This window comes from Mirounga angustirostris, unplaced genomic scaffold (assembly GCF_029215605.1).
Source record: "Mirounga angustirostris isolate CCGP_5_RB_7025 unplaced genomic scaffold, mMirAng1.0.hap1 SCAF_15, whole genome shotgun sequence".
In the NCBI taxonomy this organism is placed as follows: Eukaryota; Metazoa; Chordata; class Mammalia; order Carnivora; family Phocidae; genus Mirounga; species Mirounga angustirostris.
The window spans coordinates 80,809,522-80,831,679 of record NW_026991723.1 but is presented as its reverse complement, the minus strand read 5'-3'; the positions used below and the strand labels follow the sequence as shown (position 1 = coordinate 80,831,679).

General features: G+C 39.9%; 1 protein-coding gene and 1 long non-coding RNA gene across 5 annotated transcripts in view; one reads left to right on the top strand and one right to left on the bottom strand.

Annotated features, from left to right (window-relative positions):
• LOC135362716 (uncharacterized) overlaps positions 1–22,158 on the bottom strand; it is a 134,124-nt gene that overhangs the window by 97,802 nt on the left and 14,164 nt on the right. Inside the window, exon 3 of one of the 4 annotated variants that reach the window (XR_010407717.1) lies at positions 8,570–9,157. The exons of the other annotated variants lie outside the window; for them this stretch is intronic. This is a non-coding gene — a long non-coding RNA (uncharacterized LOC135362716). Of the gene's footprint in view, positions 1–8,569; positions 9,158–22,158 lie in introns of those variants that run through there. 4 annotated transcript variants of the gene reach the window in all.
• Positions 5,507–6,214, top strand: LOC123849250 (glycosyltransferase 6 domain-containing protein 1-like). Its single transcript, XM_045881873.1, has one exon. The coding sequence runs from the start codon at positions 5,507–5,509 to the stop codon at positions 6,212–6,214; it is 708 nt and encodes a 235-aa protein (XP_045737829.1).

Below are 22,158 nucleotides of genomic sequence, written 5' to 3'. Positions count from 1 at the left end.
AGTTGACTATAGAAATATACCACAGTTTGTTCATCCATTGCCTTAGTAATGGGCACTTGAACTGTTTCTAAGTTGTTATTATGAACATTAAGAAGTAACACTCTTGGGGTGCCTGGGTGGCTCAGTCGTTAAGTGTCTGCCTTAGGCTCAGGTCATGATCTCTCAGGTTCATGAGATGGAGCCTCACATTGGGCTCTGCGCTGAGCGTGGAGCCTGCTTGAGATTCTCTCTCTTCCTCTCCCTCTGCCCCTCCCCCACTGCTGATGCTGTCTCTCTAAAATATATATGTATATATATTTTATATTTATATATAATTTGCTCACATTAGAGCAAACTGAGATAGCCAATAAGTATACAAAAAGATACTCAAATTCACTAGAAATCAGAGAAATGTAAGATAATGTAAAAATGAGCTATTATTTATACCCATCAAACTGAAATCTTTTTAAAGCTACAATCTAATAGTATAGGGGAAATGCTGGTGGGAAGGTGAAGTATTGTAGCCTTTTAAAAAAGTAATTAGGTAACAAACCAATTAAAAAAAAAACCTTTTATTTATTTATTTATTTTTGTATGTATGTATGTATGTATGTATTTGAGACCAAGTGTGAGCAAGTGGGGGAAAGGGCAGAGGGAGAGAATCTTCAAGCAGACTCCTCACAGAGCACGGAGCCCCATGCAGGGCTCAATCTCATGACCCATGAGATCACGACCTGAGTTGAAACCAAGAGTCGGATGCTTAACCAACTGTGCCACCCAGGTACCCCGGGTAACAACTATTAAAAATGAACATAGGTATACAGCAATCCTACTCCTGGGATTAGCCAGTAAAAATTACAGCAACAATACCTAAGGACAGGAGATTAAGGTTTGTTGTATCGCTTTTTATAAGGACAGAAATCCCAGAAATAAAATGAAAACCTATTCCGAAGGAAATGGCTAAACAAACTGTCCACACCTTGGAATATTATGCAGCCATTACAAAGGGTGAATGAGAACTAGTCCAGATAAACGGAAAGGATTTCCACAAGTGTGTTGAGTAGAAAGACAAGCTACAGAAAAGTATGCATTATCTCATTATTACAAAATAAACAAGATTTTAAAAGCCTGGATATATGTGTGTATATAACGTATAAGTGCATATTATACACATGTTATCTACAGAATTCTATGAATATGGCGAGGAGACGAAAAGGGTACCAGTTAGGCTGCTAATATGGCAATCTGGCTAGGAAGAAGGGAGGTAGAAGATGGTATACTGTGGAGCAGGAGTAGATGTAGGAAACATACACCCCGGAAATTCTCTAGTACTATCATGATTCTGTTTGCTCATGGTACATTTATCTCTATGACATCACTTCTGCTTCTTACACTTTTTAGACTCATGTTCAGTTTCCTAAAACTAGATATACATCAAAATAGCCTGGACTTACAGGAAGAGCCCTCACCCTCTCTCTCCAGAACTACTTTTTGAACAAATTATACCCTCCCATATCATCGTCATGATCACATCTCATCAACTCTTAGTAATACCTTCTAGCATTGAAATCATTTCTAATTCATTTTAGCACCTATTCTCTCTTTATTAGGAATGTGGACATCTTAGGCCATATATATGATTTCCCTCCCTCATTATCATGCTTCTTTCTATGTCACACCTATGATAGTCTATAGCACTATGACACTTCAGCAGTCTCACCTGTGTACTTTCCTTCCGCAAATTTTCATTGTTAGCAATATACTTCATGAGCAGGTCACTTTGTATCCTGCTGAATACCATCTGCTCAGGCCTCATGAGGTATTTTCTAAGCTCCTCGGATACTGAGTCTATCAGGGTATGAGAGAAACAACTCAACGGAGATGAAGTAACTTCAGTGAAGGGATGGTTGGCAGAGATGTGAACAAGGTGAAGAGACCCAGCAAAGGATATGGAGGCATCGAGAGGCCTGCAACAGCAAGAAGCTGTGACTACCCTCAGCCTAAAGGGACAAGGGAAGGGACGGTGTTCCCTGGAGATCATGGATTTCTGGAACTAGGAAAGGGCTGCCCAACAGAAGCTGTAGTTATATATGGACACAGCCACTGTCAAGATCTCAACAGCAGTAATGCAATTTTCTGCCTGGTAGCTCAGCAGCATAAGGAACCACAGGTGACCTGCTATCAGGTTCATAGAACCATGACTTACTTCCTAGAGGAAAGACTCCTCCTCCCTTGGGAACTGAGAACACTACACACACTGAACCCAAGGTCACAACAATGGCAAGTAAACATTCCATAAGTGAATTATTAGATGTAATTGTGAGCAGGAACGTCTCCACCTCCACCTTGTTTTATGAACTGTGCATGTTAGCTTTGGAAGAAACAGTATCTCATAGTGCTCACTGATTCAAAGCATGACTGGGGTACTATTATAGAACAGTTCCTCAGCCTTTTCAGGGAATTAATCTTGGAACTAACACTGAAATTGAGACTTTCCCTGGCTATTCCACTTTCTACCAGGTCGGCTGCCTCTGGACAGTGAGGCACATAGACCAGAGACCTTTATGGAAGTGGGCCAACTGCTACATTACTTTCACCATGAAACAAGTACCTTGGTTGGAGGCAATGTTATGTGTGATACAATGGCAATTAATAAGATATTATGGGAAAAAGAATAAGATATTCTGCAAGTCAACAAAGCTGACAGATTTATAGGCAGGAAAAGCAAATCCTTACCCATAACATAAAATATTCCCCTGAAGGAAAAGTGTGGTCCCTTTCTTTATGGAGTCTAATATAATCAACCAGCCATCTGGCTGGCCGGTCCCCCTGGGAAATGGTGTCATACTGTGGGCTCCGATTGTCCCCTGTTGTTGACAAGTTGGGTACTCAGCGCTGGATATAGCTCAGTCTTAGCAAGGAGATGTCCATGTCATTGAGCCTGGGCATAAACTCCATTGGACTCCAAGTAACTGGGGCCACTTTATACAGAGACACTAAGCCAGCCACAAGGGAGACTGGGCAAGGTATCTGGTTGCCATCCAGAGGGTAGATCATCTTGTCCGCCTGATTGCTGAGCAACTCCTTTGCAGAGAATGCCCTCTGGCCAGCATTTACCTTCCAGGTAAGGAGTTCCATACCTGTAAGAGAAATCTAAGGACTCTAAGTCTCTCCTCCCTCTTCCTCTTCTGTCTTATCAAACAATTTCTAAACACAAGTTTTTAACCACCTTCTGCTTTCAGAGACTCTTTTTATTCTGTCAGCAAATCTTTAATCTGATCTAATGAAGAAAAAGGGATAATCTTCAAACACTTTCATCTTCTCAAATAGATGCTGATTTGCATCTGTGATGTGCCTAATTGATAAGCATCACCACTGCGATGAGGGTACATCTGGCCAGTATTAAGGTGGAATTTGAGACTTGTGAGTCAAATGGAAGTGTGTAACTATAAACTCTAAGAAGGGTTTAACAATAAATGTATAGGGCGCCTGGGTGGCTCAGTTGGTTAAGCGTCTGCCTTTGGCTCAGGTCATGATCCCAGGGTCCTGGGATCGAGTCCCACGTCGGGCTCCATGCTCTGCGGGAAGCCTGCTTCTCCCTCTCCCACTCCCCCTGCTTGTGTTCCCTCTCTCGCTGTGTCTCTCTCTGTCAAATAAATAAAATCTTAAAAAAAAAATAAATAAATAAATAAATAAATAAATGTATAATAAATAAATGTGGAAGTTTAAAAAATCCTTAAAATAGTAAGAGTAAAGGTACTTTTCTTTTTAAAGACTGTATTTATTTGAGAGAGAGAGAGAATATGAGAGAGAGAGCACAAGACAGGGTAGGGTAAGAGGGAGAAGCAGATTCCCTGGCCAGCAGGGAGCCCGATGTGGGACTTGATCCCGGGACTCCAGGATCATGACCTGAGCCGAAGGCAGTCGCTTAACCAACTGAGCCACCCAGGCGCCCAAGAGTAAGGGAACTTTTGAAGAATTTTTTTATTATTAATGTACTATTTTTTTTTTTTAAAGATTTTATTTATTTGACGGAGAGAGACAAAGCGAGAGAAGGAACACAAGCAGGGGAGTGGGAGAGGGAGAAGCAGGCTTCCCCGCAGAGCAGGGAGCCCGATGCGGGGCTCGATCCCAGGACTCTGGGATCATGACCTGAGTCGAAGGCAGACGCTCAACGACTGAGCCACCCAGGAGCCCCTATTAATGTACTATCAAGGGTTGCCAAATCTTACCTTATCTGGGTCTGGATTTGTAAACAAAACGTATAATCACCAGAAGCAAAATGGCCTCTCACTTTGTCTTCAATTCCTTCCAAAATGAGGGTGTTAATTTGCTTCAATAGTTTAATGCCCTGCCTCCAGCCAAACTGTTTATTTTTACTTCTGTTTGTTTGCTTCGTTTTTTGTTTGTTTGTTTATTAGTACTAATGCTGCTGCTTCTGCTGTTATTTTGTTACTATTAGAAGCAAACCTAATATGAATCTTTTTTGGATTAACCTTATTTTCTTCCAGGTTGCACTGACAGGATCTCCTAGGACAAAACGGAGGAAGAGAAGACAAGGAAGATAAACGCAGACAGTGGTGCTGTCTGCTTTAAGCAATAATCAGAGAAATGTTTAGACACTGGGCTGCTAGTTTAAGCTGCAGTCAGAGCTCAAGGGAAAAAAAAGTCCCAAAAGGCAGTTTGGTGTACTGATTAAAGCACAGATTGGGAAAGCCAACTGGTTGATCTTCCATCTTGACTCTGCCATTTGTTAGCTGTGGGATACTAAGTAATTGACTCAACCAATCTGTGCTCACGTTTCCTCATATGAAAAATAGAGATAAGAATGGTACTTATATTGTAGGACATTGCAAGGGTTAAGTAAAGACTGTAAAGCACTTAATCACCGTGCCTGGCACTTAGTAAGTACTTTGTAATCATCAGCTATTATCACTTGGACCACAACTTCTGTTGTCATAAGGTGGTAGCTTAATTTGTTTCATGTTTGTTCAACAGAAAACGTCCTGATGTAAAAACAACAACTGATTGGTTTGCGCCAATCATATGGGAAGGAACTTACAATAGACAAGTCCTGGAGAAGTATTACAAAAGGCTGAACATTACCATAGGCTTGGCTGTGTTTGCTTCTGGAAAGTAGGTGCTACTAACATTCATCCTTTTTTATTTTGGAAAAAACGTGGATAAGCACCCATGAACTCTCTACATCCAAAGGGTTACTCATAATTAACCCTAATCATGATTTCTGGCTGACCTGCACAATTATTTATAGTGGTTATTTTCTCCAGCCATGGCTGGGAGTCCTTTACATGACTTAGGAATCTTTTTATTAATATCCATTTAGCTCTCTTTTCCTTTCTTCTCAAACAACTTTATGGCTCTTCTCAGGCCCCCAAGCTCACTACCTCCTCTTTCATTAACCAACATAGTTAAGCTCTAGACCCAACTTCTCTGCTCCTACCTCCTGGTAGTTCTTTAGCAACAACGACACATGTGTTAGCATGCTTAAGTGACGTGAATTCTCCTGATGAGTTTTCAAAATGGTGTTTTGTTTTTCCTGTTCCACAGGTTTGTAGATCAGTACCTGCAACAGTTCATCCAGTCTGCTAATAAACACTTCATGAGTGGCTACAATGTTATCTTTTACATCTTGATGGAGGACTTCTCCAAACTACCTCCCATAGAGTTGGGTCCCCTTCGAACATTGAAACTATGTATTGTACTCAGACAACATGTGTGGAAAGACCTGAATTACATATACATGAGGAACTTGCATATATACATCCTAGAACACATCCAGTACGAAGTTGACTTTCTCTTCAGTATGGCTGTAAACCAGATCTTCAAGAATGACTTTGGTGTAGAAGCCCTGGGCAAGTCTGTAGCTCAACTCCATGCATGGTGGTATTTTGGACGTGCCCAAAATTTCCCTTATGAGAGAAGCCCTAACTCAGCAGCTTTCATCCCTTTTGGAGAGGGAGATTTCTATTACCACGGTGCAATTTTTGGTGGCACAGCCTATGAAGTTTTAGCCTTCCTTGAAGAATATAAAAAAGGAGTTCAAAATGATGCCAGAAGTGGATTTAAGAGTACATATGAACATTACCTAAACAAATATTTGTTTATCAATAAACCCACTAAGTTGTTATCACCAGAATACAACTGGGATCCAAATTTTAGACCTCCCCCACAAATTAAACATGTGAAGATAGAATGGCGGTCAAAAAGTATTTGATGGCTATATCATTAGATTCACGAATTAATAAGTGAATCATCAAAATAATTCTTCAAATATAAAACTTATTAAAAGTTTCAGTGTTTTAGAAACTTACAAAAATGTGCACTCTTCCAAAATAAATTGTTTTTCTCCTTGCAATTTCGAACCATCTAAATCTACCTAAACTGGATTAAGAAATTAAGTGGATGTTACATCCACATTAAGTGGATGTTAATTTAATGTTAATGCACAGTGATGTTATTATCTACATATTATAAATAATGTAGAAATACTTTTTGAGGCATAAAATGAAGAAACACACCCAGACTCTAGTTCAGAAAATAAAGATGGATAGATAGATGATAGATAGATACACATACACATATACACAATGTCAAAGGAATATATGTAAGGGGAAAAATAAATACTCATCAAATCAACTCACTGACCAAATACTCTTTTTTAGTGTGGGGAGATGTATACTGCTTGTAATTAATCTCAATTAGTATTTAATCTATTAGCTGATTGAACTTAGGTGAACTAGAGACATTCTACCAAAAACATGTCTTACCTCTATTGTTACAAAGACGTTGGATTCATTCTTTTTTCTTTTGGAGGGGGCAGACGGAGAGGGAAATCCTGGAAATAATTACAGACAACCATAGCAGGACTCTGAAAGGTAGAACGAGGAAAGCAGATGGGCTAGGGACCTTGGGACTTGAGGAACAACATGGCAGGGAATTCCCTGGGATTTCTTTTGTCTCCCATATATCCCAGACCGGGCACTGGAGAGGCACACAGCTCAGAACCACCGAAAGGCAAAGACAAAAAAAAAAAAAAAAAGCTCTAGGACTAGCTAGGAAAAGGCCCAGGAAAGAGGCAGCTCATCAGAGACCTAACGGGGAACACATCTCGATGCCATACCTGGCTGGCCTGCTCTGCCTACACCAGCAGCACCTGCAAACCACCCAGAAGCTCAGTGTTTCCTGGCCCTCCACTCAGCAGTAGAAGGAGACCTATCTCTTGGGCCTCTACCCAGTGGTAAAAGATCCCCACCACTACCACCGGAGGCAGAAGGAGGCCCAGGTACACGCTTCTCTCCCTCAGGGGCACTGGCAGAGATAGAGGAAGAAGCCTGTCAGCACCAGATGACCTAGAGAGAGGGCCCTGGAAAACACTCCATCCCACATGCTTAGCATCCTCCACCCACCACCGAGAGCCCAGGAAAGCGCCTTCCACTCCCTCAGACAATACCAGCGTGATTAGGTAGGCACAGCATAGCCCAGACAACAGTCTCAGGGAAGCACTCACTGTCCCATAGCCTGGCATCTCCCACACTCCTCCTAGCAGGACCTGCCTGGGAAAGTGCACTCCACCCCTGCGGGCAGCATCAGCACAAGCAAGCAGGAGCCCTGATGGTGCCAGGTGAGTGAGATGGACCAGAATAGCACTCTACAGGCTCTGAATCCTATACTATCATTGGAACCACAGCCCAGAAAAGAAAGCCAGGGACGATGCCCTAAACATAAACAGGGTGACCGCCTGCTGAAATAAAAAATAAAATAAAATAAAAAATAAAAAACTTAAATAGGATCCAAGGTCTCAACACTTAATATTCCAAATTTCCAGGATAAAATAAAAAAATCATTCAGACCAAGGACAAGAAAAGTCACAACCCAAACAAGAAAAGGCAATTACTGATGCCAATATAGTGATAAATCTGACAAAGATTAGAGCAGCCGCCATAAAAAATGCTTCAGTGGGCGCCTGGTTGGCTCAGTTGGTGAAGCATGTGACTCTTGATCTCAGGGTTGTATAGTTTGAGTCCACACTGGGTGTAGAGATTGCTTAAAAAAGAAAAGAAAAGCTTCAACAAGCAATTCTAAATTATCTCAAAACAAATTAAAAAATAGAAAACTTCAGAAAAAATGTTTATTAAAGGAATAATGTTTAGCAAAAACTATCTCTGGAAAAACACATACCAGGTACTATCATTTATATATTACTTTATAGAATGCAAAGTAACAGTACATACCACTTAGGAATATATACATACAGGCAAAAATATAAAGATATAAATTGCAAGGATAATCACAAATTTGTGATTGTGGTTACCTCTGTGATAGAAAGGAAATGCAATCAGAAAGGGATATACAATATATTTCATCCGTATGTGAAATGTTTTATTTCCTAAGCTTGGTTATTGGTACAAAGGTGTTCATTATAAGTCTTTACACTTTTATGTCTGAAATATAATAAAAAATTACTTTATTGAACAACTCTCCTGAGTGATGGCTGTCTCTTGTAGTTTCAAATTTTTCACTCAATACCTTAAACAAAGTTTTAGAGCTTAATTTGCTAATTTTTGCTTTAACCTTTAAAGTTTTTAGGTTATAAAATCTATTGCCCCCACCAAAGACTGTAAAAAATGAATATATTTCAAAGGAGAACAAAATATATACATGTGAAATCACTATCTACGATAAAATCTAGAATATCACCATACATAAGAGGAAAGATTGTCAATGTTCTAGTTCTTAAATGAGGTAGTGGTTTCTATGTAAAGAGAGTAATAAAATTGACAAACTACTCACAAAATTTAACAAGAAAAAAAAAGAAGGAAAACACAGAAACCAATATCATAAATAAAAGGAGAGACATTATTACCAATAGCACAGATATTTCAAATATAATAAAAGGATACTTTGAAACAAAAATTTCCAATAAATTTGAATATATGGAAGAAAGGGAAATTTTTAAAGAAAAATATAAAACAGCAAATGACACAGGAAGAAATAGAAAAATAAAATAAAGAAACTGACTCAGAGGGGGGAAACAAGTCTTCCCTCAAAAATAACTAGGCCCTGGGTGAAACAGGTGAATGGGATGAAGAGTACACTTACCATGATGAGCACTGAGTAGTGTATAGAATTGTTGAATCACTGTATTGTACATCTGAAACTAATATAACACTGTAGGTTAATTATCCTGGAATTAACATTTAAAAATATGTAAAATAAAAAATAGACCCTTACCTCATACTATTAAAAAAATTAACTCAAAATGGTTCAAAAATCTAAATATGAGAGCTAAAACTACAAAATTCCTAGAAAAAAACATAGGGACAAACCATGACCTTGGATTTGGCAATGGTTTCTTAGATATGACACCAACAACAAGAGCAGAAGAAAAAATAAACTGAAAGTACAAAACTTTTATTTTTATTTTATTTTTATTTATTTGATAGAGAGAGAGAGAGCACGCACAAGTGGGGGGGAGGGGCAAAGGGAGAGGGAGAAGCAGACTCCCCACTGAGCAGGTAGCCTGACTCGCCACTTGATCCCAGGACCCTGGGATCATGACCTGAGCTGAAGGCAGATGCTCAATGGACTGAGCCACCCAGGCACCCCCAAAACTTTTATGCATCAAACAACATGATTAAGAAAGTGAAAAGACAACCACAGAATGGGGGAAAAAATTGCAGATCATTTATCTGATAAGTCTAGTATCTAGACTTACCTATATAAAGAGATCTAGACTTACCTATATAAAGAGTTCTTCCAACTCAACAAAAAAAGGATGAACTACCCACCTTAAAAACGGAAGGGACATTTTTCTAAAACTATATATACAGATGGCCATCAAGCATATGAAAAGATGCTTAACATCATTAGTCATTGGAGAAATGCAAATCAAAACCTTGAGATACAACTTCACACCTTCACACCCTAGGATGGCTATAATTTTTTTTTTAAGATTTTATTTATTTATTTGACAGAGAGTGAGCAAGAGAGCACAAGCAGGGGGAGTGGCAGAGGGAGAAGCAGGCTTCCCACTGAGCAGGGAGCCCGATGCGATGCAGGGCTCAGTCCCAGGACCCTGAGATCATGACCTGAGCTGAAGGCAGACGCTTAGCCGACTGAGCCACCCAGGCACCCCAAGAAAGCTATAATTTTAAAAGATGGAAAATAACAATTGTCAGAGGGTGGGGAAGTTAGAACCCTTGTATGTTGCCGTGAGAATGTAAAATAGTGCTGCTATAGTGGAAAACATTTTAGCAATTCCTCAAAAAGTTAACTATAGGGCGCCTGGGTGGCTCAGTTGGTTAAGCGACTGGCTTCGGCTCAGGTCATGATCCTGGAGTCCCGGGATCGAGTCCCGCGTCGGGCTCCCTGCTCGGCAGGGAGTCTGCTTCTCCCTCTGACCCTCCTCCCTCTCATGCTCTCTGTCTCTCATTCTCTCTCTCTCAAATAAATAAATAAAATCTTTAAAAAAAAAATTAAAATTAAAAAAAAAAGTTAACTATAGTATTACCATATGACTCAGAAATTCTACTCCTAGGTATAGATCCAAAAGAACTGAAAACAGGTGTTCAAACAAAAACCTGAACATGAATGTTCATAGCAGCACTATTCAGAATAGCCAAGAAGTGAAAATAATCCAAATGTCTATCCGTGGGTAAAGAGACAGAATTTGGTTTCCACACACAAACACGCAGAATATTATTCAGCCATAAAGAGGAAGGAAGGACTGGTACACGCTATCACATGGATGAACTTGAAAACATTATGGCAAGTGAAAGAAGCCAGTTATGAAAGACTACCTATCATCTGGCTCCATTTACATGAGATGTCCAGAACAGGCAACTCATAAGACAGGAAGTAGGTCAGTGGTAGCTTAGGGCTGGAGGTTTACAGAGGGGGAAAGGTAACAGCTGAAGGGTACATGATCTCTCTTCGTGGTGATGAAAATGTTCTAGAGTTGACTTTGGTGATGGTTGCGCATATTTGTGACGATACCAAAAAACCACTGAAGTGAATGCTTGAGAAATGGGTAAACTCTCTGTGAACTATATCTTAGCAAAATTAAGACAAATTATTAATTTTAAAAATAATTTCAAGCTCTGACGTGTTCTCCAGCAAATTCAAAGATGAAATAATGCCAAAATTACACAAACTCTAGGATGATAGGAAAAGAGAGATTCATCAACTCGCTTTCGGAGGCTGGCAAACTCTGATACCAAAACCTGACTAAGCTCTCAGGTATCCTTTAACTGACAAATACAATGAAAATTATAGGCCAATCTCATTCATGGAGAGAAATATAAAACATATTAAAGAAAATGTTAGGAACCCAAATTGAGAAATCTATTAAAAAGATAATCAATCATGATCAAGGTGGATTTATCCTAGGAATGTAAGGTCAGTTTAACATTAGGAAATTAAACAGTGAGATCTACCACATTACAAAATTAAAGCAGGGAAAAAAAACTCATAGTATTTCTAGATGTAAATTTTTTAAAAAATTTTTTTGATAAAATTCAACATCCATTCATGATTTTATTTAAAACTTTCCCAAAAAAAGTTCCCAGTCAAGAATATCTACAGAAAACCAAAGTAAACTTACCATTTGCTCAATGTTGAATATTAGAATCTTTTCCTCTGAAAAGAGCAATTAAAGGTTTGCTGGTATCACTACTTTTATTCTATATTGTGCTAGCGATTCCAGCCAATACATGAAGACCAGGAAAAATAAATAAAAGGCATAATTATCTACAGATGAAATATTACGTACGTAGAACCCCCAAAGTGATAAGCCATTAGAATTAATAAGAGCATTTAGCAAAATTGCTAGATGAAGAATCAATATACCCAAATCAACTGCATTTCCAAATACTAGTCATAAACTGTTAGCAAATATATTATTTAAAGATCTCTTTTTACAATAGCATAAAAAATCAAGTATCTAGAAATAGACCTATCAAAAGATATGCAAGACCTCTACATCTATTGAAAGTCACTAAAGACTAAAATAAATGGTGAACTGGAAGATTTAATAGGGCTAAACATGCCAATTCACTCAAAAACAATTTATCAATTCAATTCAATCCTAATTAAACTTCCCAACAGGTTTAGTTTTTTGCTTTTGGTTTGGGGTTTTGTTTTTGTTTTTGTTTGAATTTGATAAATTAAAAAAAATTTTTTTGAGAGAGAGAGAGCGCACACATGCATGAGTGGGGCGGGGGGTAGGGGCAGAGAGAGAGGGAGAGAGAGAATCCCAAGCAGGCTCCACGCTCAGTGCAGAACCTAACAAAGGGCTGATCCCACGACCTTGAGATCATGACTGAGTGGAAATCAAGAGTCAAACGCCTAACCAACTAAGCCACCCACATGCCCCTAGACAAGCTGATTTAAAACTTTATGGAAATTTTAAGAACCAAGAATATCCAGAACACTCTTTAAAAAATGATATCAATATCAAATATTGACTTGCAATATCAAATATTGACTGATGATGGGCACCTGGGTGGCTCAGCTGGTTAAGCAACTGCCTTCGGTTCAGGTCATGATCCTGGAGTCCCAGGATCAAGTTCCACATCGGGCTCCCTGCTCAGCGGGGAATCTGCTTCTCCCCCGACCCTCCCCCATCTCAGGCTCTCTCTATCTCATTCTCTCTCTCAAATAAATAAATAAAATTAAAAAACAAAAAACAAAAAACAAATATTGACTGATTATGAAGTAAAAAAATAAATAAAACACTAACACTGTCACAGAAATTGACAAATCAGTGGAACATAACCAAGATACGCAATGACTCACACATAAATGAACACTTATATACGACAGTAATGGGAATGCATGGTTATAAAAAAAAAAAAAGGTAATATTTTCAGTAAATGGTGCTGGGAAAACAGAATATTCCTATAAAAAAAATGAAATTGCATTCTCTCTCACCATACACAGAAACCAAATCCAGGTGAATTAAAAACCTACAAGTGGCCGCTTCTTTCCTTTTCCTTTCTCTCCCAAATAATTTAGTCCCAAAGCCTTGAGGTAGGGCAGAGCAAAGTAGGCGTTAACAATTTCTTATCACCGGGGCGCCTGGGTGGCTCAGTCATTAAGCGGCGCCTGGGTGGCTCAGTCATTAAGCGTCTGCCTTCGGCTCAGGTCAAGATCAAGCCCCATGTCAGGCTCTCTGCTCAGCGGGGAGTCTGCTTCTCCCTCTCCCTCTGCTCCTCCTCCCTACTTGGGCGCTCTCTCTCTCTCTAAGAAAAAAAAAAATAAATAAATGATACACAACACCATGTCCCTGCTCAAAACTCTGTTAGGATTTCCAACCTCCAAATAAATGTGATAGTTCTTACTGTGATTCCAAAGGCTCTTATCTCCCAATGCTCTCCCCCTAGTTCAGCCTGTTCGTCCTCACTGTTCCTTGAACTCACCAAGCGTGTTTCCACCTTAGGGCTTTTGCACAATTTCCTCTGCCTGAAATTCTCCCTCACTATGACTTTTTTACTCAGAGGTTTTGCTGACCACCTGATTTAAAATTATAGACCCTTCCCCACAAACCTTAAATTTAATTCTTCTTCCTTTATTTTTTTTCTCCTTCATATTTATAACTCTATAGTATAGGATACATTTTACTTATGTATTATCTTTATCCCCACAAGAATGTAAGCTTCCATAAATTCAGGGGTTTTTTTCACAGCTTTAATTTCAATACCTAGGAAAGTGATTTACATATAGAACATATTCAATCAATATCTGTTGAATGAGAAAAATTACAAATGAGTGATGACTTTGGAAACTTCTCAAATTCTTAATTCACCTGCTTTTAGTCTTGGAACTAGGACAAAAGAAGTACATTAAAGTTAACACTAGGTGGTGCAATATTATAAGGAAAGTAATCATAATCAACCCATCCTTTCCTCCTGATACTGCTTCCAGAAAAGCCAGTGTTGCCAAGTTTCCTCTGGCCTCCGCACTCCCCAGCCTGTTGATGTCATGTTTGTAGTAATAACTTAAATTTCACTGATGTATGTCCCACCTGCATGAATATTATTCTGTCTGGCCAAGCATGTCAGTTCTTCTATAAGCGCTAGTATAGAACATGCCAATATATGTTATCAAGTTCCTACTCCCCATCCCTTGCAATACCCCCCAGCCCACCCTCAACCGAAGTCACCACTGCACTAAAGCCCTCAAGTTTCCAGAGCGGTGGGGTGGTCTGTGATGAGAAGGAAGCTGTCTCCCCTGGGTTACCCTCTGCTAGATTTCACAGATTTTACTTCCAACCTCCTCTCCCTAGAGCCCACACTGGACCCATAGGGTCCATGGATTAGGGATTGATCTGAATGGCAGCCACCATGGAGGACTAAGAGTCACTATTTCCCTGCACCACTAAAGGCTCTCTTACTGCAAGTTTAAGGCTTCTTGACTGCTCACTCCCTAAGGACCTGTTATCCCAGAAGATGACTCAGTGCTCCTGCCGAGAAGTTGCTGTCACTAATCTGCCCCACCAGTTCCTACCAGGCCAGGGTGACCAACTTGTCCCGGGTTGCCAGGGACTTCTCCAGTTTTAGCACAGGAAGTCTCAGGTTCCAGGAAATCCCTCCGTCCGGGGCAAACTAGGACAGTTGGTAAAACTATAGTAAGCCCAGATCTGTCCGCACTCCACTCAAACTCAGACCAGAACTGTCACATGGGTGGTACAAATATTACACCATTCTCTCATTCCACATGTGGTCATCACCAAGCACGTCAATTCTCTCTCCTCTGTGTCACCTATATTCATTTTCTTCTCAACATGCCTACTGTAAAAGTTAGTGGAAAATGACAGTAACCAAGAAAAGACAGGACCACTGAAGATTCAGAGCCTTTGGGAGTGAAGCATTGGATCACATCACCTGAGGTAGATGCTGGCTCAGAGCAAAGGGAAGACGAAATGAGTAGGGGAAGAAGGAAGTTAGAAACATCAACCACAGGCTTATAACCAGACAGAAAAAAGGACTAATATCTAGACCTTACTTTTTTCTTTGCTTAATGTATGTGCACATATGTATGTGTGTTTATGTATTTTTGCATATAATAAGTAATTTTTTCCCCTCTCTTCCTATTGTAATTGTAAGAATTAATGGCAGTGGTTAACTTACAATTTCATCTTTAGATTACAGAATATTCAAGAGGGACTCCAACTGAACTTGAGTAATTGACATCATCCAGACATGAATGTCATGACATTTGGAACCTGCCCTTTTTTGGGGAAAAGCTGAGAGTGCGTATTTCCACAAAGGGTAGTTGTATCTCGTTAAAGAAATGGCTGGAATTTGGTATTGCTGCACAGGAAGTTGAAGTATATGGAGAAAGTTGTGTATGGACATGGAGTAGGCAATACGTTGAGTTGTCCCTGTCATTAAACCATTGCCTCTCAGTCCAAATCTACTTTCATGCTCTGCTTTGTGATGCCAGGGCTGGGACTGTGGGAACTCTATGTCTGCGTTGCCAGTTGACTTCCTTTGAATTCTGCAAGGCAGAAGACGGGAAAACGGAAGCACTCCTTCCCTGACAAGTGATTAGCAATGATAACATTCAACTTTTGGGGGGCACTTCTAGAACCAGGCTCATCATGCCTAATCAAAGACATCAGCAATAGTTAGGCCGTGGCTCCCACTCCAAGGTCTGAGGACCCCTCCTTTGAGCTTCCTCTTGTCTCCCCAGGCCAGAGTAGAGTTCCTGGAGTTCCTGGAGTTCCTCTCCATGGGTTAGCTTGGTATCCTCTTCTTTGCCTTTTTCAGTTCTCCAGAACTGCTTAACCAATTCCCTATATTAAATTCTCTGTTAAAATTCCAAGGTGTTTTTCAATTGTTCTGAACATATCCTGACTGATCCAGTCCCCCTGCTAAGTAAAGAACCCTAACCACCTGCAATGTTGGCTAAAAACAGAGGAAATATGAAGTAAGTGGTAGAACAGGGAAGTGATCAATATGGACTATGACTTTTTTACAGAGATAAAGACTGTATCACTAACGTGTATGTTTGTTATGTACACATTAACCAATCATTTATACTTGAAAAGTGGTTACTTTCCCCATTATAGTTATGTAAGAGTGTGGGTGGAACCTAATTCACAATTTTGTTCATAGGTCACCAGGCCACAAGTCACCTCTAGACCTGCTGGAGAGGAATGAGGATCACCAGTAGGTCCTGAACTTGAAAAGGATACAATGACTAATGGGACTTGGAGTCTCTCTTCTTGTTTGTGGAGGAGTGTCTTTGTATGATGGGCAGAAGTAGGAAAGTATTAAATGTGAGTAGAAGAGTGAGCTTAAATGCTAGGCGGTAAAAGGGGTGGGCTATATAGATGTTGAGCCCATTGGTCCTCAAATTCATGTTTGCCCTTCCGCTGCTCTGCAACCTATGAGGGGGGCACCGGCTTCTCCAAACTGTGGTGCCCAGGCTTACTATCAGCTGGTTTCTCAAAGACTGGAGGATGGGGGTAGGAAGGACGAAGCCAGGATAGTTCTCTCCCTCTCCCTTCTATCTCAGGAACTTCTCTGGCAGTGACTGTAACTCTGTAGGGGCCCCAGTGCTCACTAGACAGGTCCTTAGAGGTCCAAGGATGCAACAGATGAGCCCCAGCTCTGGGACTCAGCGACACAGCTTTCTTACTTTTGTCTCTCCAGGTTACATGCAGTGGCTTTTCCACTGTTACTAATATCTGGGTTGCTTCACTTTCTCAGTTACGTGCTCAGTTCTATCATCTGGCAGTAACTTCCCTGCATTATGTTTTCTCTGTTGTAAATACTAAAGACAGTTGCTATTTTCCTCATTGTCCCTGACTCTTAAAACAGATGAGAGCTGATCCCACTCCAGGTACACTGTAATGCTAAGTCAATATTCTGCAACTTTCTCACTTTGGGGAATTTATATAAAAATATATCTACACACCTACAAAATGAGATTTGTAAGAGTTTGTTCTATTTGCAAAACCAACAGTAGATTGAGAAACAAACAAAAGTCATTTTCTGTAAGGGAACTGGTTAAATAAATATTGGGACATCGACAGAGCTGTAAAAAAGAACAAGGAAAACCCCCTATGAACTAATACAAATTATTCAGTAAAGAGAGCACAGAACAGTTATCTTTTGTGGAAAACGAAGAAGGAAGAGAAGGAGGAGGAGAAAAAGAAGGAAGAGGAAGAGGAAGGAGAAAGAGAAGGAGGAGGAGGAGGAGGAGGAGGAGAAGAAAAAGGAGGAGGAGGAGGAGGAGAAGAGGAAGGAGAAGAAGAAGTTGTTTGTACTTGCATAAACACCCAAAGACACACAAAAAACTAATAAAAGTGGTTACTTACAGTGGGTAAGGTAAAGGAGAACAAGGTAGACAGAGACAAGAGGGAGTATTCTCAATATATATTCTGTATTGTTTGGGCTTTTGAGCCAAATAGTCCCATGACCAATAGAAAAAGTAACAAAAACTATAAAAATGCATAGGAAAAAAAATGCAACCTAGTCACTAAATGATAAACAAAACCAATATCAAAACACTTGATATAAAATTGTAGGAACATAAAAGAGGGAAAAAAACTACATACTGTATGATTCCAACTCTAGGACATTCTGGAAAAGGCAAAGCAACGGAGACAGTAGAAAGATCAGTGGTTGTCAGGGGATTGGAGAAGGGACAAACAGGCAGAGCGCAGAGGATTTTTAGGGCAGTGGAAATACTCTGTATGATATTATATAGACATATGTCCTCATACATTTATCCAAACCCATACAAAGTACAGCACCATACATTTATCCAAACCCATACAAACTATAGCACCTGAGGTAAACTATAGACTTTGGGTGATTATGATATGTCAATACAGATTCATTCTTGGTAATTAATTTATTACCCAGAGATTAGTAACAGTGGAAAAGCCACTGCATGTAACCTGGAGAGACAAAAGTAAGAAAGCTGTGTCGCTGAGTCCCAGAGCTGGGGCTCATCTGTTGCATCCTTGGACCTCTAAGGACCTGTCTAGTGAGCACTGGGGCCCCTACGGAGTTACAGTCACTGCCAGAGAAGTTCCTGAGATAGAAGGGAGAGGGAGAGAACTATCCTGGCTTCGTCCTTCCTACCCCCATCCTCCAGTCTTTGAGAAACCAGCTGATAGTGAGCCTGGGCACCACAGGCTCACATACCATTCTGATGAATGAAAGAGGCTATGCCTGTGTTGGGGCAGGGAATATGGGGGAACTCTCTGTACCTTCCTTTCCCTTGTACTGTAAACCTTAACACTACTCTAGAAACATAAAGATGAGAGACAAGGGAGAGGAAAAGAAAGGCATCAGATATTCAGAGGCCTCCAGTCCTCATTTATGCAACTGGTCAAGAAGCCAATGTGGAAATCTTAACTCCCCTTCTCTACCCATTCAAGTTTTGGCTGTGTTTGGCTAGCATAGTCAATTCTTTGCCTGGTTGACTAACACAAACTTAGATTCCTGAGGTATCCAAGTCTGCCTTGTTTTCTGTTAGACTTAATAACTGGGCATGTAAAAAGAAGCATTCCATACCCAGCATAAGCCTGGCTTTATAGCAGTAACCCTAATTTACCTTTGATAATGAGGGCCAATCACACCAACCGACATTAGAAGCCTTACTTCTCTGGCTGTGAACTGAGTTTTTTGACTGATCACAATGTCTTATGAAATACAACAATGATACCCAAAAAAGCATTCAGTGATTCCATGGATTATATTAATGGTAGAATTATAACAAACAGAAATGGCAAATCCAAACAGATTAAATGTCAATTTTGATGATTAAAAAATGTTTCCCCCAAGGCTTCCAGATAAAGATGGCAGATTGAACATAATAATTCAATTTCACTTCCTCTGAAATCCCACTAAAACTACCAAAAAAGGGGATCTTCTAAAGCCCATAAAACTATAAATACAAAGAAAAGGGAGATAATAGAAACAAAATTTTGCTAGCTGGAATGCAGAAAAGTACTTGAGATATAGTGGGGAAAGCCAAGAACTGAACTGATGTATATCACAGAATCTTCCAAAGGCTCAGGAACTGAGTGGACTTTTAGAAGTGGGGGATAAAAAGAGATATTAAATAAGGATTGATAGAATGCAATTTTAAAATACATTCCCTACCCCTCGAGTATGGGCTGGATTTAGTGACTCTCTTCTAAAGAATAGTGTACGGAAAGAGAAACAGTAAGTAGAGAAACCTGAGACACCACCCTAGCCAAGTGCTCAAGGTTAACATCACCAGTCCTAAGTCATGTTGATACCGTGCAGCCCTGATACGATGCAGCTCGTCCCTGTGGCATTCTTCCCCAAAATCCATATTCCCAATGTAATCACTGCAAACCCAAACATCAGGCAAACCCAATGGAAGGAGAGCCTACAAAACACTTGACCAGTACCCTTTGAAACTGTCAAGGTCATGAGAGACAAGGAAAGACCAAACAACCATCACAGATTGGAGGCTAAGGGAACATGATGACTGAATGCAATCTGATATCCTGCAACAGAAAAAGGACATCCATGGAAAAACTGGTGAAATCCAAATAAAGTCTGTGGTTTAGTTAAAAGTAGCAGCCTCATGTTAATTTCTTAGTTTTGGCACGTGCAGCTTGATCATAAGAGATGTTACCATGAGGAGAAGCTTGGGGGAGAATATACAGCAACTCCATCCATCTTTGCAACATTTTTTTGGTAAATCTAAAATTATTTCAAAATAAAAGGATTTTTAAAATACAAAAATGAGAAAAGGAGATAGAGTTCCCATTCCCTTCCCACATGGCATTGACTGGTGAATGGGGAATGACAGAGCAACTGTGGGAACAAGAACCCTACTGGAAAATAGGAGCATGACCTAAGTCTGGGCATACCAAATGCTAACACCCAATACCAGCCTTAGAACTGGGCATTGGGGCCTCACACGGTAGAAGCCCTACAGATCGAAGAGAGAGGGAGAACACACTGATGAAAGAACCCATGGGTACCATTATCGCCCAAGACCCAGCACTCGGTGCTGGCACAGTGTGATCTAGAACATTAGATGTTTTATTCTCTGACGCTAACTTCATTTAGGCTCCAGGAAGATGCTTCTCCACTTCTCCTGCTCTTGTCCTCCTTTCTCCTCAAAGTAAAAGGTGACTGTCCCTGAATGCTCTGTAAGTGTGTGGGTTTGTGCTTCTGCTGTCAGAGACAGATTTTGCTACAGAAAGAATGTGCACAGTAGAAGCACTTTGGTAAAAGAAAATACAAATTAACTAGTGTGACAAATCCTTCCTCTCTGAGAGCATGAATGAAATAGATACTTGCATTTTAAAGTCTCAGAGTATTGAAAATCCATTTTTTTTACTTCATTTCGGATTCCACGTGGAGAATTCAGTGATAGTCACTAATTAGCATACTGTTCAACACTGTTACACATGGCAGCTGAGAAACATTTTGTAGTATTAAATAATTCAAATTATTCTCAAATCTGTGTGTATGTCTAGAAGTAATATGTGTGAAGCAAGCTATTCATATTTTACACTGACAGATGGATACTAATTCTAGAATTGTAATTAGTTTCACTTTTTACAAAATGTTTGATATGATTTAATTAATTTTTCAAAATATAGTTAAAAATTCCAGCTTTAAATATTTTAAATTTTTGTATTTGTTGGCTATCATCAGTATCTTACCTTTTAGTTTTAATAGATTATCTTGAATTTTTTTTTTTAAAGATTTTATTTATTTGACAGAGAGAGAGATAGCGAGAGCAGGAACACAAGCAGGGAGAGTGGGAGAGGGAGAAGCAAGCTTCCCGCGGAGCAGGGAGCCCGATGCGGGGCTCGATCCCAGGACCCCAGGATCATGACCTGAGCTGAAGGCAGCCGTTTAATGACTGAGCTACCCAGGCGCCCCTATCTTGAATGTTTTAAAAGAAAAATACATAAAGTGTACAATGACTCAAGGAAGGTCTAATGCGACATTACTGTCAGTAAATCAAATTTTATGTGAAATTTCAGGGTAATATTTTGCTGAAATTAAGAAAAACAAAATTCATAGCAAAGAATATAATCATTTATTAGCCTGGCAAGCCTTTACTATTCATCCAAACATCACTAACTCAGACATATGCAATAAAAATTAAAATTCAGTTGTCTAATAATTCACAGGCTTTCAGTCATACAAAAACCACACTCGAGATCATTTTCAGTTTTGTTGTGAAGGTATATATGTCAAGTCAAGAGAAGAAAAGAGAGTTTATTTAGTAGTTTGATTTATAACTTTTAAATATTTAGACGTGCGGTGTGTGGGTCTCCATTAGCATTTATCCTGGGACACATAAAATTATACTGAAAAGCAATTTAAATCAGTAACTGGTACAAAGAAAAATAAGAAAAAGGTTTTAAATAAGCAATTTTTAACCTCAGGAAAAGCACAAAATAAGAAAAGAAATATGCTCATAATACATTACGATATTTGACTATGCATAGTATTGCCATAGGTAGAGCGTAAATACTGAACATTCACGCAACCCAAAATTACGTTGAGAGGATAGAGAAAGGAAGCAGAGAGGATGGCAGGATGAGAGATAAATCCTCGGCTAGCGTAAGGAAAATCATTATATAAGCTCTAAAATTGCTATTCCCCACTCCCCACGATGGACGAGCTCCACTGTAACCTATCTATCCGACAACAGAGAGCTAGTGAGGTGCCTACAGGTGTAACGCTGAGTCCAGAACCCAGGACTGGCAGCTGCTGCTAGTGAACTGAGCCCTCGGCAATGGCATGGACCAGGGCAGCCTGGAAGATGAGAAGTCTGTGCTGCTGAAACCCATGCATAGCCTCTACCACTAACAGCATGGCCACTCCATTCAGCAAGCATCAGGCTGGCTGGAGACCAAAGAGAACTGGCATTTACAGAGTGAGCCATCCTGAACATCCGAGTGTCAAGAAGCTCTTCTGCAGTGGAGAATTTCTGCTGGGCATTTCATAAAAGCAAGAAGGATTAGAGGAAAGAAGTCTAGGGAGTATTTACTTTTTATCTATTTTTTTTTAAGATTTTATTTATTTGTCAGAGAGAGACACACAGAGAGAGAGAGAGAGAGCACAAGCAGGGGGAGTGGCAGGCAGAAGGAGAAGCAAGCTCCCTGCTGAGCAAGGAGCCCGATGCGGGACTCAA